Source organism: Anomaloglossus baeobatrachus, chromosome 11 (genome assembly GCF_048569485.1).
Source record: "Anomaloglossus baeobatrachus isolate aAnoBae1 chromosome 11, aAnoBae1.hap1, whole genome shotgun sequence".
Taxonomy (NCBI): Eukaryota; Metazoa; Chordata; class Amphibia; order Anura; family Aromobatidae; genus Anomaloglossus; species Anomaloglossus baeobatrachus.
Genome location: NC_134363.1, coordinates 30,854,246 through 30,876,878, shown reverse-complemented (window position 1 = coordinate 30,876,878; position 22,633 = coordinate 30,854,246). Strand labels below are relative to the sequence as shown.

Genomic DNA, 22,633 nt, shown 5'->3' with positions numbered 1-22,633 from the left:
GTGTATAACATCCTGTCCCTCACCCCCTGTGTATAACCTCTGGACCCTTGCCCCCAGTATATAACATCTGGCCTCCCGGTGTATAATCTCCAGTCCCTCACCCCCTGTGTATAACATCCGGCCACTCTCCACCCTGCTATATAACACCCGGCCACTCTCCCCCGGTGTATAACATCTGGCTCCTCACCCCTGGTGCATAACCTCTGGCCCCTCGTTCCCGATGTATGACATCTGGCCCCTCGCCCCCCAGTGTATAGCCTCCGGACCCTCACCCCCCCGGTGTATAACATCTGGCCCCTCACCCCTGGTGTATAACCTCCGGCCCCTCGCTCCCTTTATATAACACCAGGCCCATTGCCCCCTGCGGTGTAACCTCCAGCACCTCACCCCCCTGGGGTATAACCACCGTCCCCTCGCTCCTGGTGTATAACAACTGCCCCTCACAACCGTGCATATTATCCGGCCCCTCATCCCTTGTGTATAACCTCCAGCCTCTCACCACCTGGTGTATAATCTCCGGTCCCCTCATCCCTGGTATATAAAATCCGGCCCCTCACCCTCTGGTGTTTAACCTCTAGCTCTCCATCATGTTGTCTGTCTTTACTAACAAGTGAGCATAGGTAAGGATGGTTGACCTCGGGGAAATCAACATCCAACACCGCGGAGACACCATCACGTGTTTCTCAACGCAGTGACACTAGAACAAGGCCCCCTGGGAAAATATGCAAAACAAGAATGCCGAAGGAGACACCATCACATGTTTCTCAACGCTGGCAGGAAACTAGTCAGGTCTTTGACCGGGAAGGAACAACCACGGGAAGGGCAGTCTCCAGTCAAGGAAACCGCCTATACCAAAACATAGTATCCATACACAGACAGCTGTTTCGGGGTATTGCCCCTCATCAGTGTGGAGTAGGAAACTGGCTAGTGGGAGCAATGCCTAGTAGAAGACTACATAGGTAAGGATGGTTGACCTCAGGGAGGTCAACATCCAACACCGCGGAGACACCATCACGTGTTTCTCAACGCAGTGACACTAGAACAAGGCCCCCTGGGAAAATATGCAAAACAAGAATGTTGCGGAGACACCATCACATGTTTCTCAATGCTGGCAGGAAACTAGCCAGGTCTTTCACCAGGAAGGAACAACCACGGGAAGGGCAGTCTCCAGTCAAGGAAACCGCCTATACCAAAACATGGTATCCATCCACAGACTGCTGTTTTGGGGTATTTGCCCCTCATCAGTGTGGAGTAGGAAACTAGCTAGTGGGAGCAATGCCTAGTAGAAGCTCAGGGGGCCTTGTTCTAGTGTCACTGCGTTGAGAAAAACGTGATGGTGTCTCCGCGGTGTTGGATGTTGATCTCCCCGAGGTCAACCATCCTTGCCTATGTAGTCTTCTACTAGGCATTGCTCCCACTAGCTAGTTTCCTACTCCACACTGATGAGGGGCAAATACCCCGAAACAGCTGTCTGTGGATGGATACCATGTTTTGGTATAGGCGGTTTCCTTGACTGGAGACTGCCCTTCCCGTGGTTGTTCCTTCCTGGTGAAAGACCTGGCTAGTTTCCTGCCAGCATTGAGAAACATGTGATGGTGTCTCCGCGGGATTCTTGTTTTGCATATTTTCCCTGAGGGCCTTGTTCTAGTGTCACTGCGTTGAGAAACACGTGATGGTGTCTCCGCGGTGTTGGATGTTGATCTCCCCGAGGTCAACCATCCTTACCTATGTAGTCTTCTACTAGGCATTGCTCCCACTAGCCAGTTTCCTACTCCACACTGATGAGGGGCAAATACCCCGAAACAGCTGTTGGGAAAGTTTGTGAAAATCTCCATGTGACAAAGGGATTAGCCTACTTACTCACTTCTTTGTGTTGCCAAAAGCGCTGAATTGGACACCCTAAAAAAGATTCAACATTGACGTTTAGGAAAAATAGAACATCATTGAATCAACCATAACCTAACCAGAATCTTACCATCTGCAATTTTTTTTTTAACCATATTGATAAAAATTTGAAAAATTATTATTTTTTTTAACAATGAATAACAATTGAACTGCTAAAACAGAACAATCTTGTACATTGTAAAAAAAAATGTTTTTCACAATTTGTAATTAATCGTAAAGTGAAATGTTGAAACTAAAGGACAAGTCGAATTTTCAAGCAAAAGGCATAGATGGTTCATTGATGATTGCCCCATTCCATACTGACTCAAATAGTTTAAGACACTAGAACTTGTTTGTTTTTTGAGTTTATACTTTATTAGAAAAATAATACTGTTTTTTATTCAGAGATTTTGCGTGTTGTAGCCATCTACGACGCAACATAGTGCCACATTTGTCAGGGTTATAAAAAATGTGAGGAAGTCAGTCCTTTTAATTATGAAGTTAATCATATTTATGTTCCTCTTCTTCATCTTCATCATTTTTGTCATCATCGTCGTCGTCTTCGTTTCTAGTACATGTGATTTTGTGACCATCAAGAAATACAGTCTCAGGAAAAGGAGGAATTGGATGAGTGCAAATGTTCTTGGTGGCGCATCCTTGGTAGGCCCAATCTTCTGCATGAGCTGTGGAGAAAAATATTAGATATATTAGAAAAATAATGTGTTCAATCATCAGAACTCAAGGTCTGGTTGGTAGATGGTGGTGGCTCAAAGTCAACTAGACTTGTAGAGGAATCTTGAAGGTTTTCATCATCCATCCAACAGGCTTCTTCTGTTGAAAGGGACTAAAGTGTAATAGAATCTTTAAGATTTTCATCATCCATCCAAAAGTCTTTTTCAGTTGGAAGGGACTGGACTTGTATAGGAATCTTGAAGGTTTTAATCATCCATCCAACAGGCTTCTTCTGTTAGATGGGACTGGACTTGTAGTGGAATCTTGAAGATTTTCATCATCTATCCAAGAGGCTTCTCCCTGTGGAAGGGACTAGACTTGTATAGGGATCTTTAAGATTTTCATCATCCATCCTACAGGCTTCTCATGATGGAAGGGACTAGACTTGTATAGGAATCTTGAAGATTTTCATCATCCATCCAACAGGCTTCTTCTGTTGGAAGGGACTGGACTTGTATAGGAATCTTGAAGATTTCTGTCATCCATCCAACAGGCTTCTCCCGATGGAAGGGACTGGACTTGTAATAGAATCTTGAAGATTTTCGTCATCCATCCTACAGGCTTCTTCTGTTGGAATGGACGGGACTTGTATTGGAATCTTGAAGACTTTCATCATCCATCCAACAAGCTTCTGTTAGAATGGACTGGACTTGTATAGGAATCTTGAAGACTTTCATCATCCATCCAACAGGCTTCTTCTGTTTGAAGGAACTGGACTTGTATAGGAATCTTGAAGATTTTTATCATCCATCCAACAGGCTTCTTCTGTTGGAAGGAACTGGTCTTGTATGGGACTCTTGAAGATTTCATTATCAACCCAACAAGCTTCTTCTTTTTTGAGGAATTGCTATACTTTCGTGGAGCAGAAGATCTGTTTGACCCATTTTTTTAAAGTGATGATTATTTGAAGGGTTTAAGACAGGATTCATCAAGTCGAATGATTCTAGTTTGCGAAGACATAGAGTAAGCTGTCAATGTCAAACATGAGCATCCTGAGCTAACCACAAGAGGGACCTACAACTCCATGTACCATTCTCAAAAATGTTTCAATAATTTTATCATGGAGGTCAAATAGCAAATATGATCTCTATTCGTGAAATCAATGTTGGTGGTCCAGTTGAGTGTACACGAGTTGTTTATGCCGGTCATTTTTCGATTTCCCCCTGGCAGAAAGATGACAAGTAACCTACAACTTTTTAATTTTAAATTAACTTTTAAAAATGTCAACCGGGTAAGGACGCCTCCTATGGGATCTCCTCCTATTGAAAGCACTGGGTCCAATAGTCCTTTGTTGAGCTTGGTAAAAATGGTAGATTACATGTTGAAAGGTTGGAACAACAAGGACCATATTCGAGAAAAAGAACAAAAGAGGAAATATACTTACTCGAATTATATATTTTACCAGTGAAGGAGAAGCAGCGCGTCTGGGGGCCCCGACATTTCATGGTGTCAGATGGAGTACAACTTTTTCCTCTTGTATAACAGTAGGGACATTCCACCCCATTTCTTTTTTGTTTGTAGTTCGTCGGTACCACTGTGTTCAAGAAAACTGATGTTAGTGCCATGTGTAAAATAACCCATAAAATTCTGCACTAGACTCACTGGAAAAAAAAATATACTGTATATATTATATTACAGAAATATTCGAAACGGAAAGTAGATGTATTTGTAGACTCTGTTAAAAATGACGATATGTATAAAAATGTTTAAAAAATTAGACTGAATTTCTGTCATGGGTGTATCGCGGGTGACAGACAGTCCTGTGGTGTCCGGGTATAGAAGGTCACAATGTTTGACTATGTAAACTGCTCCCTAGCCCATTATTTCTGCTTGTTTTTTATCCCTTTCCCTTTAGGAACCTGCGGAGTTCCTCAGTGTTTTTCTTTTTCTTTAGAACCCTGCGGAGTTCCTCAGCCTTCCTCATACCGTCAGTTATTATTACTCGGTGTTAGTTCTAATTTCCTACAGGTCCTGAGTGTAAACAGTCAGCTTGCAATCATCTGGAGTACTTTGTTGCATTTTGCTTGACGAAGATGAAGAAGAGGAACACAAATATGATTAACTTCATAATTAAAAGGCCTGACTTCCTCGCATTTGTTTGTTATTCCCGTGTGTCCTTCCACTCCCTACCTTGGGCCCAAATCAGGGTCAGCCTGGGTCAGGTATCTTTTTCAGTGCATAGGTGCGGAACCTATCTAGGTTAGTGAGGGAAGCCAGGGGCCAAAGGTAGGCTTGATCAGGAGTCACCATTTCACCCTTCCCTTTCACCGTTCGTTTGGTATTTCCAACTCTAAAGCGGGCTTTACACGCTGCGATATCGGTCCCGATATCGCCAGCGTGAGTACCCACCCCCATCTGTTGTGCGACACGGGCAAATCGCTGCCCGTGGCGCACAACATCGCCCAGACCCGTCACACATACTTACCTGCCCGGCGACGTCGCTGTGACCGGCGAACCGCCTCCTTTCTAAGGGGGCCGTGCGGCGTCACAGCGACGTCACTGAGCGGCCGCCGAAGAGCAGCGGAGGGGCGGAGCTGAGCGGGACGTAACATCCCGCCCACCTCCTTCCTTCCGCATAGCGGCCGGGATGCAGGTAAGGAGAGCTTCCTCGTTCCTGCGGTGTCACACGGAGCGATGTGTGCTGCCGCAGGAACGATGAACAACCTCGTTACTGCTGCAGTAATGATTTTTGAGAATGGACCCCCATGTCACCGATGAGCGCTTTTGCACGTTTTTGCAACGATGCAAAATCGCTCATCGGTGTCACACGCAATGGCATCGCTAATGCGGCCGGATGTGCGTCACCAATTCCGTGACCCCAACGAGTTTGCATTAGCGATGTCGTAGCGTGTAAAGCCCCCTTTAGTAAAAGTATTTTATGGTTTTCAAAATATTGTCAGATTGGAAAGTAGTTTTAAGGAGTGTCTCTACTCCAGGAGGACCTGACAAGTCCATTCATTAGATTGACAATCCATTGATTGGGAAGAGACTTGTGCAATTCTGAATGTCACCATCGGAGGAGCTATAAAGTAAAGATAAATATATCCTAAGTGACACTGGGTGCTACTCCAATATCACACAATGTGAAAAAGTGAGTGAAAAATCCAAAGAACATTTATTCCAAGCAAAATCAGACGGTCCATAAAAATAATCCACCACAGAGAGGGTAAAATAGTCCAGAAACACATATACAGTCCAGCAAGGGATAAATGTCCAGGTCTCTCTGGGGAGCCTCAGCTTCTCCCACAGAGGATAAATCAGTTACAATCCTCCAGCAGTCTTTTTCCAGGGAAATCGGGGTTTCTCACAGTCTCTCTGGGGTGTCAGCTTCTCCCTCAGAGGATCAATCTTACTCCTTCCCTCTTGTCTGTCTCAGCCAGAGTGAATAATCCCCCAGATAAGTAGAGAGCTTAGGTGGATCCCAGACCCCCCTCCCCCAGACTTAGGGACAAAAGCCTGCAGGGGGTGATTAACAGGACAATGTACACACAAGGAATACACAGAATGGAAAGAGCACCACTCCTAAAATATGAACCTACACAAAATTATACACAACCCCCCATATTCCACCATCACACTAGGCTATGCCAAAAATAGCATGAAACGGCTTATTTGAAGGCAAAAAAAAAAATCACTTATGGGCATAGCACATATAGTAACTTACATGATATAGATCCTGCATTGCAGAGGTTTCCCTTGCAGCACTTTGTTGAGCTATAAACATCAATTCCCACTGTCATGTTGAAAGTTAGATTACACAGGGAAGGGGAGTTTGCACAAGACTTCCAGATTTGGTAGTATTTCTCATTATCTAAAAAATAATGCATGGGATTTGAATTAACAAGAATATAATATAATACTGCCCCTATGTACAAGAATATAACTACTATAATACTGCTCCTATATACAAGAATATGACTACTATAATACTGCTCCTATGTACAAGAATATAACTACTATAATACTGCCCCTATGTACAAGAATATAACTACTATAATACTGCCCCTATGTACAAGAATATAACTACTATAATACTGCCCCTATGTACAAGAATATAACTACTATAATACTGCTCCTATGTACAAGAATATAACTACTATAATACTGTTCCCTATGTACAAGAATAAAACTACTATAATACTGCCTCTATGTACAAGAATATAACTACTATAATACTGCTCCTATGTACAAGAATATAACTACTATAATACTGCCCCTATGTACAAGAATATAACTACTATAATACTGTTCCCTATGTACAAGAATAAAACTACTATAATACTGCCCCTATGTACAAGAATATAACTACTATAATACTGTTCCCTATGTACAAGAATATAACTACTATAATACTGCCCCTATGTACAAGAATATAACTACTATAATACTGCTACTATGTACAAGAATATGACTACTATAATACTGCCCCCTATGTACAAGCATATAACTACTATAATACTGCCCCCTATGTACAAGAATATAACTACTATAATACTGCTCCTATGTACAAGAATATAACTACTATAATACTGTTCCCTATGTACAAGAATATAACTACTATAATACTGCCCCTATGTACAAGAATATAACTACTATAATACTGCTCCTATGTACAAGAATATAACTACTATAATACTGCTCCCTATGTACAAGCATATAACTACTATAATACTTCTCCCTATGTACAAGAATATAACTACTATAATACTGCTCCTATGTACAAGAATATAACTACTATAATACTGTTCCCTATGTACAAGAATATAACTACTATAATACTGCTCCTATGTACAAGAATATAACTACTATAATACTGCCCCCTATGTACAAGAATATAACTACTATAATACTGCCCCTATGTACAAGAATATAACTACTATAATACTGCCCCCTATGTACAAGAATATAACTACTATAATACTGCCCCCTATGTACAAGAATATAACTACTATAATACTTCCCCTATGTGCAAGAATATAACTACTATAATACTGCCCCTATGTACAAGAATATAACTACTATAATACTGCTCCCTATATACAAGAATATAACTACTATAATACTGCCCCTATGTACAAGAATATAACTACTATAATACTGCCCCCTATATACAAGAATATAACTACTATAATACTGCCTCTATGTACAAGAATATAACTACTATAATACTGCTCCTATGTACAAGAATATAACTACTATAATACTGCCCCCTATATACAAGAATATAACTACTATAATACTGCCCCTATGTACAAGAATATGACTACTATAATACTGCCCCCTATGTACAAGAATATAACTACTATAATACTGCTCCTATGTACAAGAATATGACTACAATAATACTGCCCCCTATGTACAAGAATATAACTACTATAATACTGCCCCTATGTACAAGAATATAACTACTATAATACTGCCCTCTCTATACAAGAATATAACTACTATAATACTGCCCCTATGTACAAGAATATAACTACTATAATACTGCTCCTATGTACAAGAATATAACTACTATAATACTGTTCCCTATGTACAAGAATATAACTACTATAATACTGCCCCTATGTACAAGAATATAACTACTATAATACTGCCCCCTATGTACAAGAATATAACTACTATAATACTGCCCTATGTACAAGAATATAACTACTATAATACTGCTCCCATGTACAAGAATATAACTACTATAATACTGCCCTATGTACAAGAATATAACTACTATAATACTGCTCCTATGTACAAGAATATATCTACTATAATACTGCCCCCTATGTACAAGAATATAACTACTATAATACTGCCCTATGTACAAGAATATAACTACTATAATACTGCTCCTATGTACAAGAATATAACTACTATAATACTGCCCCCTATATACAAGAATATAACTACTATAATACTGCCCCTATGTACAAGAATATAACTACTATAATACTGCACCTATGTACAAGAATATAACTACTATAATACTGCCCCCTATATACAAGAATATAACTACTATAATACTGCCCCTATGTACAAGAATATAACTACTATAATACTGCTCCTATGTACAAGAATATAACTACTATAATACTGCCCCCTATGTGCAAGAATATAACTACTATAATACTGCCCCTATGTACAAGAATATAACTACTATAATACTGTTCCCTATGTACAAGAATATAACTACTATAATACTGCCCCTATGTACAAGAATATAACTACTATAATACTGCTCCTATGTACAAGAATATGACTACTATAATACTGCCCCCTATGTACAAGAATATAACTACTATAATACTGCTCCCTATGTACAAGCATATAACTACTATAATACTGCCCCCTATGTACAAGAATATAACTACTATAATACTGCTCCTATGTACAAGAATATAACTACTATAATACTGTTCCCTATGTACAAGAATATAACTACTATAATACTGCTCCTATGTACAAGAATATAACTACTGTAATACTGCCCCCTATGTACAAGAATATAACTACTATAATACTGCCCCTATGTACAAGAATATAACTACTATAATACTGCCCCCTATGTACAAGAATATAACTACTATAATACTGCCCCTATGTACAAGAATATAACTACTATAATACTGCTCCCTATATACAAGAATATAACTACTATAATACTGCCCCTATGTACAAGAATATAACTACTATAATACTGCTCCCTATATACAAGAATATAACTACTATAATACTGCCTCTATGTACAAGAATATAACTACTATAATACTGCTCCTATGTACAAGAATATAACTACTATAATACTGCCCCCTATATACAAGAATATAACTACTATAATACTGCCCCTATGTACAAGAATATGACTACTATAATACTGCCCCCTATGTACAAGAATATAACTACTATAATACTGCTCCTATGTACAAGAATATGACTACAATAATACTGCCCCCTATGTACAAGAATATAACTACTATAATACTGCCCCTATGTACAAGAATATAACTACTATAATACTGCTCCTATGTACAAGAATATAACTACTATAATACTGTTCCCTATGTACAAGAATATAACTACTATAATACTGCCCCTATGTACAAGAATATAACTACTATAATACTGCCCCCTATGTACAAGAATATAACTACTATAATACTGCCCTATGTACAAGAATATAACTACTATAATACTGCTCCCATGTACAAGAATATAACTACTATAATACTGCCCTATGTACAAGAATATAACTACTATAATACTGCTCCTATGTACAAGAATATATCTACTATAATACTGCCCCCTATGTACAAGAATATAACTACTATAATACTGCCCTATGTACAAGAATATAACTACTATAATACTGCTCCTATGTACAAGAATATAACTACTATAATACTGCCCCCTATATACAAGAATATAACTACTATAATACTGCCCCTATGTACAAGAATATAACTACTATAATACTGCACCTATGTACAAGAATATAACTACTATAATACTGCCCCCTATATACAAGAATATAACTACTATAATACTGCCCCTATGTACAAGAATATAACTACTATAATACTGCTCCTATGTACAAGAATATAACTACTATAATACTGCCCCCTATGTGCAAGAATATAACTACTATAATACTGCCCCTATGTACAAGAATATAACTACTATAATACTGTTCCCTATGTACAAGAATATAACTACTATAATACTGCCCCTATGTACAAGAATATAACTACTATAATACTGCTCCTATGTACAAGAATATGACTACTATAATACTGCCCCCTATGTACAAGAATATAACTACTATAATACTGCTCCCTATGTACAAGCATATAACTACTATAATACTGCCCCCTATGTACAAGAATATAACTACTATAATACTGCTCCTATGTACAAGAATATAACTACTATAATACTGTTCCCTATGTACAAGAATATAACTACTATAATACTGCTCCTATGTACAAGAATATAACTACTGTAATACTGCCCCCTATGTACAAGAATATAACTACTATAATACTGCCCCTATGTACAAGAATATAACTACTATAATACTGCCCCCTATGTACAAGAATATAACTACTATAATACTGCCCCTATGTACAAGAATATAACTACTATAATACTGCTCCCTATATACAAGAATATAACTACTATAATACTGCCCCTATGTACAAGAATATAACTACTATAATACTGCTCCCTATATACAAGAATATAACTACTATAATACTGCCTCTATGTACAAGAATATAACTACTATAATACTGCTCCTATGTACAAGAATATAACTACTATAATACTGCCCCCTATATACAAGAATATAACTACTATAATACTGCCCCTATGTACAAGAATATGACTACTATAATACTGCCCCCTATGTACAAGAATATAACTACTATAATACTGCTCCTATGTACAAGAATATGACTACAATAATACTGCCCCCTATGTACAAGAATATAACTACTATAATACTGCCCCTATGTACAAGAATATAACTACTATAATACTGCCCTCTCTATACAAGAATATAACTACTATAATACTGCCCCTATGTACAAGAATATAACTACTATAATACTGCACCTATGTACAAGAATATAACTACTATAATACTGCCCCCTATATACAAGAATATAACTACTATAATACTGCCCCTATGTACAAGAATATAACTACTATAATACTGCCCCCTATGTGCAAGAATATAACTACTATAATACTGCCCCTATGTACAAGAATATAACTACTATAATACTGCTCCCATGTACAAGAATATAACTACTATAATACTGCCCTATGTACAAGAATATAACTACTATAATACTGCTCCTATGTACAAGAATATATCTACTATAATACTGCCCCCTATGTACAAGAATATAACTACTATAATACTGCCCTATGTACAAGAATATAACTACTATAATACTGCTACTATGTACAAGAATATAACTACTATAATACTGCCCTATGTACAAGAATATAACTACTATAATACTGCTCCTATGTACAAGAATATATCTACTATAATACTGCCCCCTATGTACAAGAATATAACTACTATAATACTGCCCCTATGTACAAGAATATAACTACTATAATACTGCTACTATGTACAAGAATATGACTACTATAATACTGCCCCCTATGTACAAGCATATAACTACTATAATACTGCCCCCTATGTACAAGAATATAACTACTATAATACTGCTCCTATGTACAAGAATATAACTACTATAATACTGTTCCCTATGTACAAGAATATAACTACTATAATACTGCCCCTATGTACAAGAATATAACTACTATAATACTGCTCCTATGTACAAGAATATAACTACTATAATACTGCTCCCTATGTACAAGCATATAACTACTATAATACTTCTCCCTATGTACAAGAATATAACTACTATAATACTGCTCCTATGTACAAGAATATAACTACTATAATACTGTTCCCTATGTACAAGAATATAACTACTATAATACTGCTCCTATGTACAAGAATATAACTACTATAATACTGCCCCCTATGTACAAGAATATAACTACTATAATACTGCCCCTATGTACAAGAATATAACTACTATAATACTGCCCCCTATGTACAAGAATATAACTACTATAATACTGCCCCCTATGTACAAGAATATAACTACTATAATACTTCCCCTATGTGCAAGAATATAACTACTATAATACTGCCCCTATGTACAAGAATATAACTACTATAATACTGCTCCCTATATACAAGAATATAACTACTATAATACTGCCCCTATGTACAAGAATATAACTACTATAATACTGCCCCCTATATACAAGAATATAACTACTATAATACTGCCTCTATGTACAAGAATATAACTACTATAATACTGCTCCTATGTACAAGAATATAACTACTATAATACTGCCCCCTATATACAAGAATATAACTACTATAATACTGCCCCTATGTACAAGAATATGACTACTATAATACTGCCCCCTATGTACAAGAATATAACTACTATAATACTGCTCCTATGTACAAGAATATGACTACAATAATACTGCCCCCTATGTACAAGAATATAACTACTATAATACTGCCCCTATGTACAAGAATATAACTACTATAATACTGCCCTCTCTATACAAGAATATAACTACTATAATACTGCCCCTATGTACAAGAATATAACTACTATAATACTGCTCCTATGTACAAGAATATAACTACTATAATACTGTTCCCTATGTACAAGAATATAACTACTATAATACTGCCCCTATGTACAAGAATATAACTACTATAATACTGCCCCCTATGTACAAGAATATAACTACTATAATACTGCCCTATGTACAAGAATATAACTACTATAATACTGCTCCCATGTACAAGAATATAACTACTATAATACTGCCCTATGTACAAGAATATAACTACTATAATACTGCTCCTATGTACAAGAATATATCTACTATAATACTGCCCCCTATGTACAAGAATATAACTACTATAATACTGCCCTATGTACAAGAATATAACTACTATAATACTGCTCCTATGTACAAGAATATAACTACTATAATACTGCCCCCTATATACAAGAATATAACTACTATAATACTGCCCCTATGTACAAGAATATAACTACTATAATACTGCACCTATGTACAAGAATATAACTACTATAATACTGCCCCCTATATACAAGAATATAACTACTATAATACTGCCCCTATGTACAAGAATATAACTACTATAATACTGCTCCTATGTACAAGAATATAACTACTATAATACTGCCCCCTATGTGCAAGAATATAACTACTATAATACTGCCCCTATGTACAAGAATATAACTACTATAATACTGTTCCCTATGTACAAGAATATAACTACTATAATACTGCCCCTATGTACAAGAATATAACTACTATAATACTGCTCCTATGTACAAGAATATGACTACTATAATACTGCCCCCTATGTACAAGAATATAACTACTATAATACTGCTCCCTATGTACAAGCATATAACTACTATAATACTGCCCCCTATGTACAAGAATATAACTACTATAATACTGCTCCTATGTACAAGAATATAACTACTATAATACTGTTCCCTATGTACAAGAATATAACTACTATAATACTGCTCCTATGTACAAGAATATAACTACTGTAATACTGCCCCCTATGTACAAGAATATAACTACTATAATACTGCCCCTATGTACAAGAATATAACTACTATAATACTGCCCCCTATGTACAAGAATATAACTACTATAATACTGCCCCTATGTACAAGAATATAACTACTATAATACTGCTCCCTATATACAAGAATATAACTACTATAATACTGCCCCTATGTACAAGAATATAACTACTATAATACTGCTCCCTATATACAAGAATATAACTACTATAATACTGCCTCTATGTACAAGAATATAACTACTATAATACTGCTCCTATGTACAAGAATATAACTACTATAATACTGCCCCCTATATACAAGAATATAACTACTATAATACTGCCCCTATGTACAAGAATATGACTACTATAATACTGCCCCCTATGTACAAGAATATAACTACTATAATACTGCTCCTATGTACAAGAATATGACTACAATAATACTGCCCCCTATGTACAAGAATATAACTACTATAATACTGCCCCTATGTACAAGAATATAACTACTATAATACTGCTCCTATGTACAAGAATATAACTACTATAATACTGTTCCCTATGTACAAGAATATAACTACTATAATACTGCCCCTATGTACAAGAATATAACTACTATAATACTGCCCCCTATGTACAAGAATATAACTACTATAATACTGCCCTATGTACAAGAATATAACTACTATAATACTGCTCCCATGTACAAGAATATAACTACTATAATACTGCCCTATGTACAAGAATATAACTACTATAATACTGCTCCTATGTACAAGAATATATCTACTATAATACTGCCCCCTATGTACAAGAATATAACTACTATAATACTGCCCTATGTACAAGAATATAACTACTATAATACTGCTCCTATGTACAAGAATATAACTACTATAATACTGCCCCCTATATACAAGAATATAACTACTATAATACTGCCCCTATGTACAAGAATATAACTACTATAATACTGCACCTATGTACAAGAATATAACTACTATAATACTGCCCCCTATATACAAGAATATAACTACTATAATACTGCCCCTATGTACAAGAATATAACTACTATAATACTGCTCCTATGTACAAGAATATAACTACTATAATACTGCCCCCTATGTGCAAGAATATAACTACTATAATACTGCCCCTATGTACAAGAATATAACTACTATAATACTGTTCCCTATGTACAAGAATATAACTACTATAATACTGCCCCTATGTACAAGAATATAACTACTATAATACTGCTCCTATGTACAAGAATATGACTACTATAATACTGCCCCCTATGTACAAGAATATAACTACTATAATACTGCTCCCTATGTACAAGCATATAACTACTATAATACTGCCCCCTATGTACAAGAATATAACTACTATAATACTGCTCCTATGTACAAGAATATAACTACTATAATACTGTTCCCTATGTACAAGAATATAACTACTATAATACTGCTCCTATGTACAAGAATATAACTACTGTAATACTGCCCCCTATGTACAAGAATATAACTACTATAATACTGCCCCTATGTACAAGAATATAACTACTATAATACTGCCCCCTATGTACAAGAATATAACTACTATAATACTGCCCCTATGTACAAGAATATAACTACTATAATACTGCTCCCTATATACAAGAATATAACTACTATAATACTGCCCCTATGTACAAGAATATAACTACTATAATACTGCTCCCTATATACAAGAATATAACTACTATAATACTGCCTCTATGTACAAGAATATAACTACTATAATACTGCTCCTATGTACAAGAATATAACTACTATAATACTGCCCCCTATATACAAGAATATAACTACTATAATACTGCCCCTATGTACAAGAATATGACTACTATAATACTGCCCCCTATGTACAAGAATATAACTACTATAATACTGCTCCTATGTACAAGAATATGACTACAATAATACTGCCCCCTATGTACAAGAATATAACTACTATAATACTGCCCCTATGTACAAGAATATAACTACTATAATACTGCCCTCTCTATACAAGAATATAACTACTATAATACTGCCCCTATGTACAAGAATATAACTACTATAATACTGCTCCTATGTACAAGAATATAACTACTATAATACTGTTCCCTATGTACAAGAATATAACTACTATAATACTGCCCCTATGTACAAGAATATAACTACTATAATACTGCCCCCTATGTACAAGAATATAACTACTATAATACTGCCCTATGTACAAGAATATAACTACTATAATACTGCTCCCATGTACAAGAATATAACTACTATAATACTGCCCTATGTACAAGAATATAACTACTATAATACTGCTCCTATGTACAAGAATATATCTACTATAATACTGCCCCCTATGTACAAGAATATAACTACTATAATACTGCCCTATGTACAAGAATATAACTACTATAATACTGCTCCTATGTACAAGAATATAACTACTATAATACTGCCCCCTATATACAAGAATATAACTACTATAATACTGCCCCTATGTACAAGAATATAACTACTATAATACTGCACCTATGTACAAGAATATAACTACTATAATACTGCCCCCTATATACAAGAATATAACTACTATAATACTGCCCCTATGTACAAGAATATAACTACTATAATACTGCTCCTATGTACAAGAATATAACTACTATAATACTGCCCCCTATGTGCAAGAATATAACTACTATAATACTGCCCCTATGTACAAGAATATAACTACTATAATACTGCCCCCTATGTACAAGAATATAACTACTATAATACTGCCCCTATGTACAAGAATATAACTACTATAATACTGCCCCTATGTACAAGAATATAACTACTATAATACTGCCCCTATGTACAAGAATATAACTACTATAATACTGCTCCTATGTACAAGAATATAACTACTATAATACTGTTCCCTATGTACAAGAATATAACTACTATAATACTGCCCCTATGTACAAGAATATAACTACTATAATACTGCCCCTATGTACAAGAATATAACTACTATAATACTGCCCCCTATGTACAAGAATATAACTACTATAATACTGCCCTATGTACAAGAATATAACTACTATAATACTGCTCCCATGTACAAGAATATAACTACTATAATACTGCCCTATGTACAAGAATATAACTACTATAATACTGCTCCTATGTACAAGAATATATCTACTATAATACTGCCCCCTATGTACAAGAATATAACTACTATAATACTGCCCTATGTACAAGAATATAACTACTATAATACTGCTCCTATGTACAAGAATATAACTACTATAATACTGCCCCCTATATACAAGAATATAACTACTATAATACTGCCCCTATGTACAAGAATATAACTACTATAATACTGCACCTATGTACAAGAATATAACTACTATAATACTGCCCCCTATATACAAGAATATAACTACTATAATACTGCCCCTATGTACAAGAATATAACTACTATAATACTGCTCCTATGTACAAGAATATAACTACTATAATACTGCCCCCTATGTGCAAGAATATAACTACTATAATACTGCCCCTATGTACAAGAATATAACTACTATAATACTGCTCCTATGTACAAGAATATAACTACTATAATACTGCCCCCTATGTACAAGAATATAACTACTATAATACTGCCCCCTGTGTACAAGAATATAACTACTACAATACTGCCCCTATGTACAAGAATATAACTACTATAATACTGCTCCTATGTACAAGAATATAACTACTATAATACTGCCCCCTATGTGCAAGAATATAACTACTATAATACTGCCCCTATGTACAAGAATATAACTACTATAATACTGCTCCTATGTACAAGAATATAACTACTATAATACTGCCCCCTATGTACAAGAATATAACTACTATAATACTGCCCCCTATGTACAAGAATATAACTACTATAATACTGCCCCCTATGTACAAGAATATAACTACTATAATACTGCTCCTATATACAAGAATATAACTGCTATAATATGGCTCCTATGTACAAGAATATAACTACAATAATACTGCCCCTATATACAATAATATATATCTACTATAATACTGCCTCTATGTACAAGAATATAACTACTATAATACTGCTCCTATGTGCAAGAATATAACTGCTATAATATGGCCCCTATATACAAGAATATAACTACTATAATACTCCTCCCTATATACAAGAATATAACTACTATAATACTGCCCCTATGTACAAGAATATAACTACTATAATACTGCCCCTATGTACAAGAATATAACTACTATAATACTGCCCCCTATGTACAAGAAAATAACTACTATAATACTGCCCCTATGTACAAGAATATAACTACTATAATACTGTCCTATGTACAAGAATATAACTACTATAATACTGCCCCTATGTACAAGAATATAACTACTATAATACTGCTCCTATGTACAAGAATATAACTACTATAATACTGCCCCCTATGTACAAGAATATAACTACTATAATACTGCTCCATGTACAAGAATATAACTACTATAATACTGCCCGTATGTAAAGAATATAACTACTATAATACTTATTAGTGATAAAATGTAATTACCGATACGTTCAAACATCACAGTAGTTCTGCAGCTTGTGACTGATGGGGCGCAGATCTCGGTAGTTGTATTTTTGCATGTTTTTCCATGGTAGTTTTCACACTTCTCACAGAGAAGACTGGTCCCTTTAGAATAACAGGGAATATATTATGTACGGATGACCATCAACTATTTCCTAAAATGGAACGTAGACGGCAGCCAAGACCAACGCCCGGAATGAGAAGAACCCAACAGTAAGTGGTCTATCCCCACCACCCACAGCCTACTTTAGGATTCAGTGTTGGACATGGCCAAGTTTGGAACTGGCCACCTCTGACATTGCTGAAGGCCTCAGTTTGGATGGTCCAGTATATCGAGAACATGGACTATTCCTTACCTGATGTAATGTAGATGAAGAACATTGACACAACCCTTAGGAAGTTCTCCATGGTGGTAGGAAGGATTGAGGAGCTCAGATCTCTTCTTCTCACCTTTGATGGTTGTTCTACATCTCCTTCTTATACCTGAAGAGAAGGAAGTTGTCCGGGTCAAATTCCATCTGTACATTAACTGTACTGATGTTTAATTAGGTTAATTCCACATTAGTGTGACCATCACCATTACTTCTCAACCCAATAATTACGAATTAATTACTTAATCCACATGACAAGATGTTTTTGTCTCTTCAATGACACCAAGGACGGACGTTTACTATTCTGACGTAAAATCTTATTACCCCACTCCTTAAGATGAAATATTGACTTATATGATGACATATTGCCGCTAAAGTTTATTATGTGTGGGACTGCAGGGGTAAGCTGATGTCAGGGGTGAATGAAGGAGACTGGGGAGGCTACTCTGACCCTAGGACTGTGAGCCCTGCACTCACAATGACCCTGGAGGCTACGTTGACCCTAGGACTGTGAGCCCTGCACTCACCATGACCCTGGAGGCTACGCTGACCCTAGGACTGTGGGCCCTGCACTCACCCTGATCCTGGAGGCTACGTTGACCCTAGGATTGTGGGCCCTGCACTCACCCTGACCCTGGAGGCTAAGCTGACCCTAGGACTGTGGGCCCTGCACTCACCCTGACCCTGGAGGCTACGCTGACCCTAGGACTGTGGGCCCTGCACTCACCATGACCCTGGAGGCTATGCTAACTCTAGGACTGTGGGCCCTGCACTCACCCTGACCCTGGAGGCTACGCTGACCCTGGGACTGTTGGCCCCGCACTCACCATGACCCTGGAGGCTACGCTGAGCCTAGAACTGTGGGCCCTGCACTCACCATGACCCTGGAGGCTATGCTGACTCTAGGACTGTGGGCCCTGCACTCACCATGACCCTGGAGGCTACGCTGACCCTAGGACTGTGGGCCCTGCACTCCCCCTGACCCTGGAGGTTACGCTGAGCCTAGGACTGTGGGCCCTGCATTCAACATGACCCTGGAGGCCACGCTGACCCTAGGACTGTCAGTTCTGCACTCACCCTGACCCTGGAGGCTACGCTGACCCTAGGACTGTGAGCCCTGCACTCACCCTGACCCTGGAGGCTACGCTAACCCTAGGACTGTGGAGCCTGCATTCACCATAACCCTGGAGGCTACGCTGACCCTAGGACTGTGGGCCCTGCACTCACCCTGACCCTGGAGGCTGTGCTGACCCTAGGACTGTGGGCCCTGCACTCACCCTGACCCTGGAGGCTATGCTGACCCTAGGACTGTGGTCCCTGCACTCACCCTGACCCTGGAAGCCATGCTGACCCTAGGACTGTGGGTCTTACACTCACCCTGACACTGGAGGTACCCTTTAAGGTAGGGAGGTCCAGGTCCCTGCCCTGGCCCTGTTTCCTGCCCGACCATGTCCTAATACCTCCCTCTGTACCTCCAACCCTGGGATAGAGCTAGACCCAAAGTAACAACCTCCCTCAAGCTACAAACAAGGGGATTAAACTGAAACACACTTACACCACAAACAGAAACAGAGGAGAGATAAAACGACAACGGAGGGAATAAACCAAAAGGGGTAGGAGCAAGAGACACCTGGGTACTCTCAAACAGCACAGACAACAAGTCACCAAAAAGAAGAATGCCACCGACGCCGGGATATCGCGACTGCAAGCAGAAACTATAATCGGCAATGGTACAGAAAAGCGGATGGGTGATAACTTGTCAAGATTGGACTTGCCTTGTTAAGGTTCTAAAATAAAGGAAAGGAGTGTTCCAAATTTTTGGAAATGGTTCCACCAAATTTAGGTAGGTCCCTGCCTGAAAACGGTCAGGTTTTATGATCTTCCTCCTGATTTTGGCACTTTCTGGACAGGCCTCGTTGCAGGACCTAAACATCCTGAGCCTTTAATACACCTAAAAAAAGAAAATGCCAAAATAAGACCAACATGAAGTAGAAAAAATGATAAATTCTTTATTAGTATATATTAAAGCAAGTAATGCAAAATATGCTCCACAGACGCTACTAAGAAAACTAGGGGCTACATAGCGAAAAATAGGAGGGGACGGGGGCGCTATAGAACCCGGCCACATTAAACTGTATAAAAAATTATTAGACACGAAACTTGCAGCAATGAGTTAAGGGCATGAAAAGAGCAATAGATACAGAAACAAGGGCAAAAAAAGAAGCAAATAAATGGACAAAATGATACTGTATATATGAAATCAAACTGAAGTAAATCAAAATGATCCAAAATATAAATAAATGAAAAAATATTCAAAAAGTCAGAACCTAAATATCAAACCTGAGATGATAATAATAATAGTGAGTTTAAGTAATAGAAATGCTGCTGCAGCTGACGCACGTTTCGCACATGTGCTTCATCAGGAATAGACTGTATTCTCAGACATCTTTTGGCTCACTAAGAGATGAGACTGAAGGGCTAGTTAGAACAGATTTGTGACAACTTAACTGATTGCTGGAGGTCCCAATTCTGAGAAAAGGGCTTTCAAATGCCTCTCTGGAATGGATGAGCAGCTGCGCATGCTCGACAATGCTCCATTCAATGTCTATGGTAATACAAGAGTATAGGTCATGTTCAAACATTACGGTGCACATTTCAGAGGCCCATTCTTGGGATTGGTGGAATTCCCAGTGATGGATAAGGAAAACTTACCAAGTTTAGGATTAGGGTGTTTTTTTTTGTAATTTAGGAAACTTGGCACAGAGTGACGAACGCTATTAATAGAAGAGATAACCATTACTTCCATGATGAATCCTCAATGGCTCCAGCACCACTACTCAAGTGATCCTTGCCTGTCCTGCCTAAAACAATTCACGTGACTGGTGCAGCCAATCAATAACTCCAGGGGGTACTGGACCCAAATGTGATCTTACATGCAGATATCACTGCTGAGGTCAATGATTGTCTGCAGAGGTAGTTGTAAGTGATGCATGCCAAATAATCACTCCAGGACTGGCAGGGACCACCAGAAAGCGGGACTATAGAGGTGACGATTCAACAGGAACTTAAAGCGGTTGGCCACTACTTTATCCTTAGGACCCTTTCACACTGCGTTATTACCTACATTCACTGGTCCCTTCGGGTCCTCCATCCGAACCCCCCCCCCCGCAAAACGGGTGTTGATGGGCACATCGATTGTAATGGTGCAGAAGGAGTCACCGTGTGCTCTGTCTTGCACCATTTTCAGGCATATACTACTACTTGTGGTTGCCCACCTGCAGAGAGCATATACGCACAAAAATGGTACAAGACAGACTCCGTCTGCACTATTAAAGTCAAATGGCCCCGTCGGCGCATGCGTCTGAAACCCGTTTTGCAGGGAGGTTTGAATGGAGGACCCGACAGCACCAGTGACCGTAGGTAATAACGCAGTGTGAAAGCGGCCTTACGGTAGGTCATCAATGTCAGAGCGGCCAGGGTCCAACACCTAGAACACCCTCTGATCAACTGTTTTTGGTGCCGGCGGTGGCAGCAGGTGGCCGGAAATGCTCAGTTCAATCAATAAGAGGTGGATATGCAGTATTCGGTTCCAGCCACTATCAGAAGATGGAGCAGCTCTGGAACTCAGCATTTCTTTCCCCCTGCTGCAACTGTAGCGCCCCTGTACCCTTGGGCCTACCCCCTTAGGTACCCAGAACCCCAGTGCCTGTACCAACAAAAACCAAAGTAATCCCAGTTTTCCCCAACATTCCCCCATATAATAGTACT

At 37.8% G+C, this 22,633-nt stretch overlaps 1 protein-coding gene across 1 annotated transcript; it reads right to left on the bottom strand.

Annotated features, from left to right (window-relative positions):
• Positions 1 to 2,385: 2,385 nt before the first annotated feature.
• On the bottom strand, positions 2,386 to 19,229 carry LOC142255772 (phospholipase A2 inhibitor PIP-like). Its single transcript, XM_075327220.1, has 6 exons — positions 19,190 to 19,229; positions 18,851 to 18,970; positions 18,477 to 18,599; positions 6,281 to 6,427; positions 4,001 to 4,150; positions 2,386 to 2,567 (listed from the first exon to the last, which is right to left on the bottom strand). The coding sequence occupies exons 1-6, from the start codon at positions 19,227 to 19,229 to the stop codon at positions 2,386 to 2,388; spliced, it is 762 nt and encodes a 253-aa protein (XP_075183335.1).
• Between the last annotated feature and the right edge of the window lie 3,404 nt (positions 19,230 to 22,633).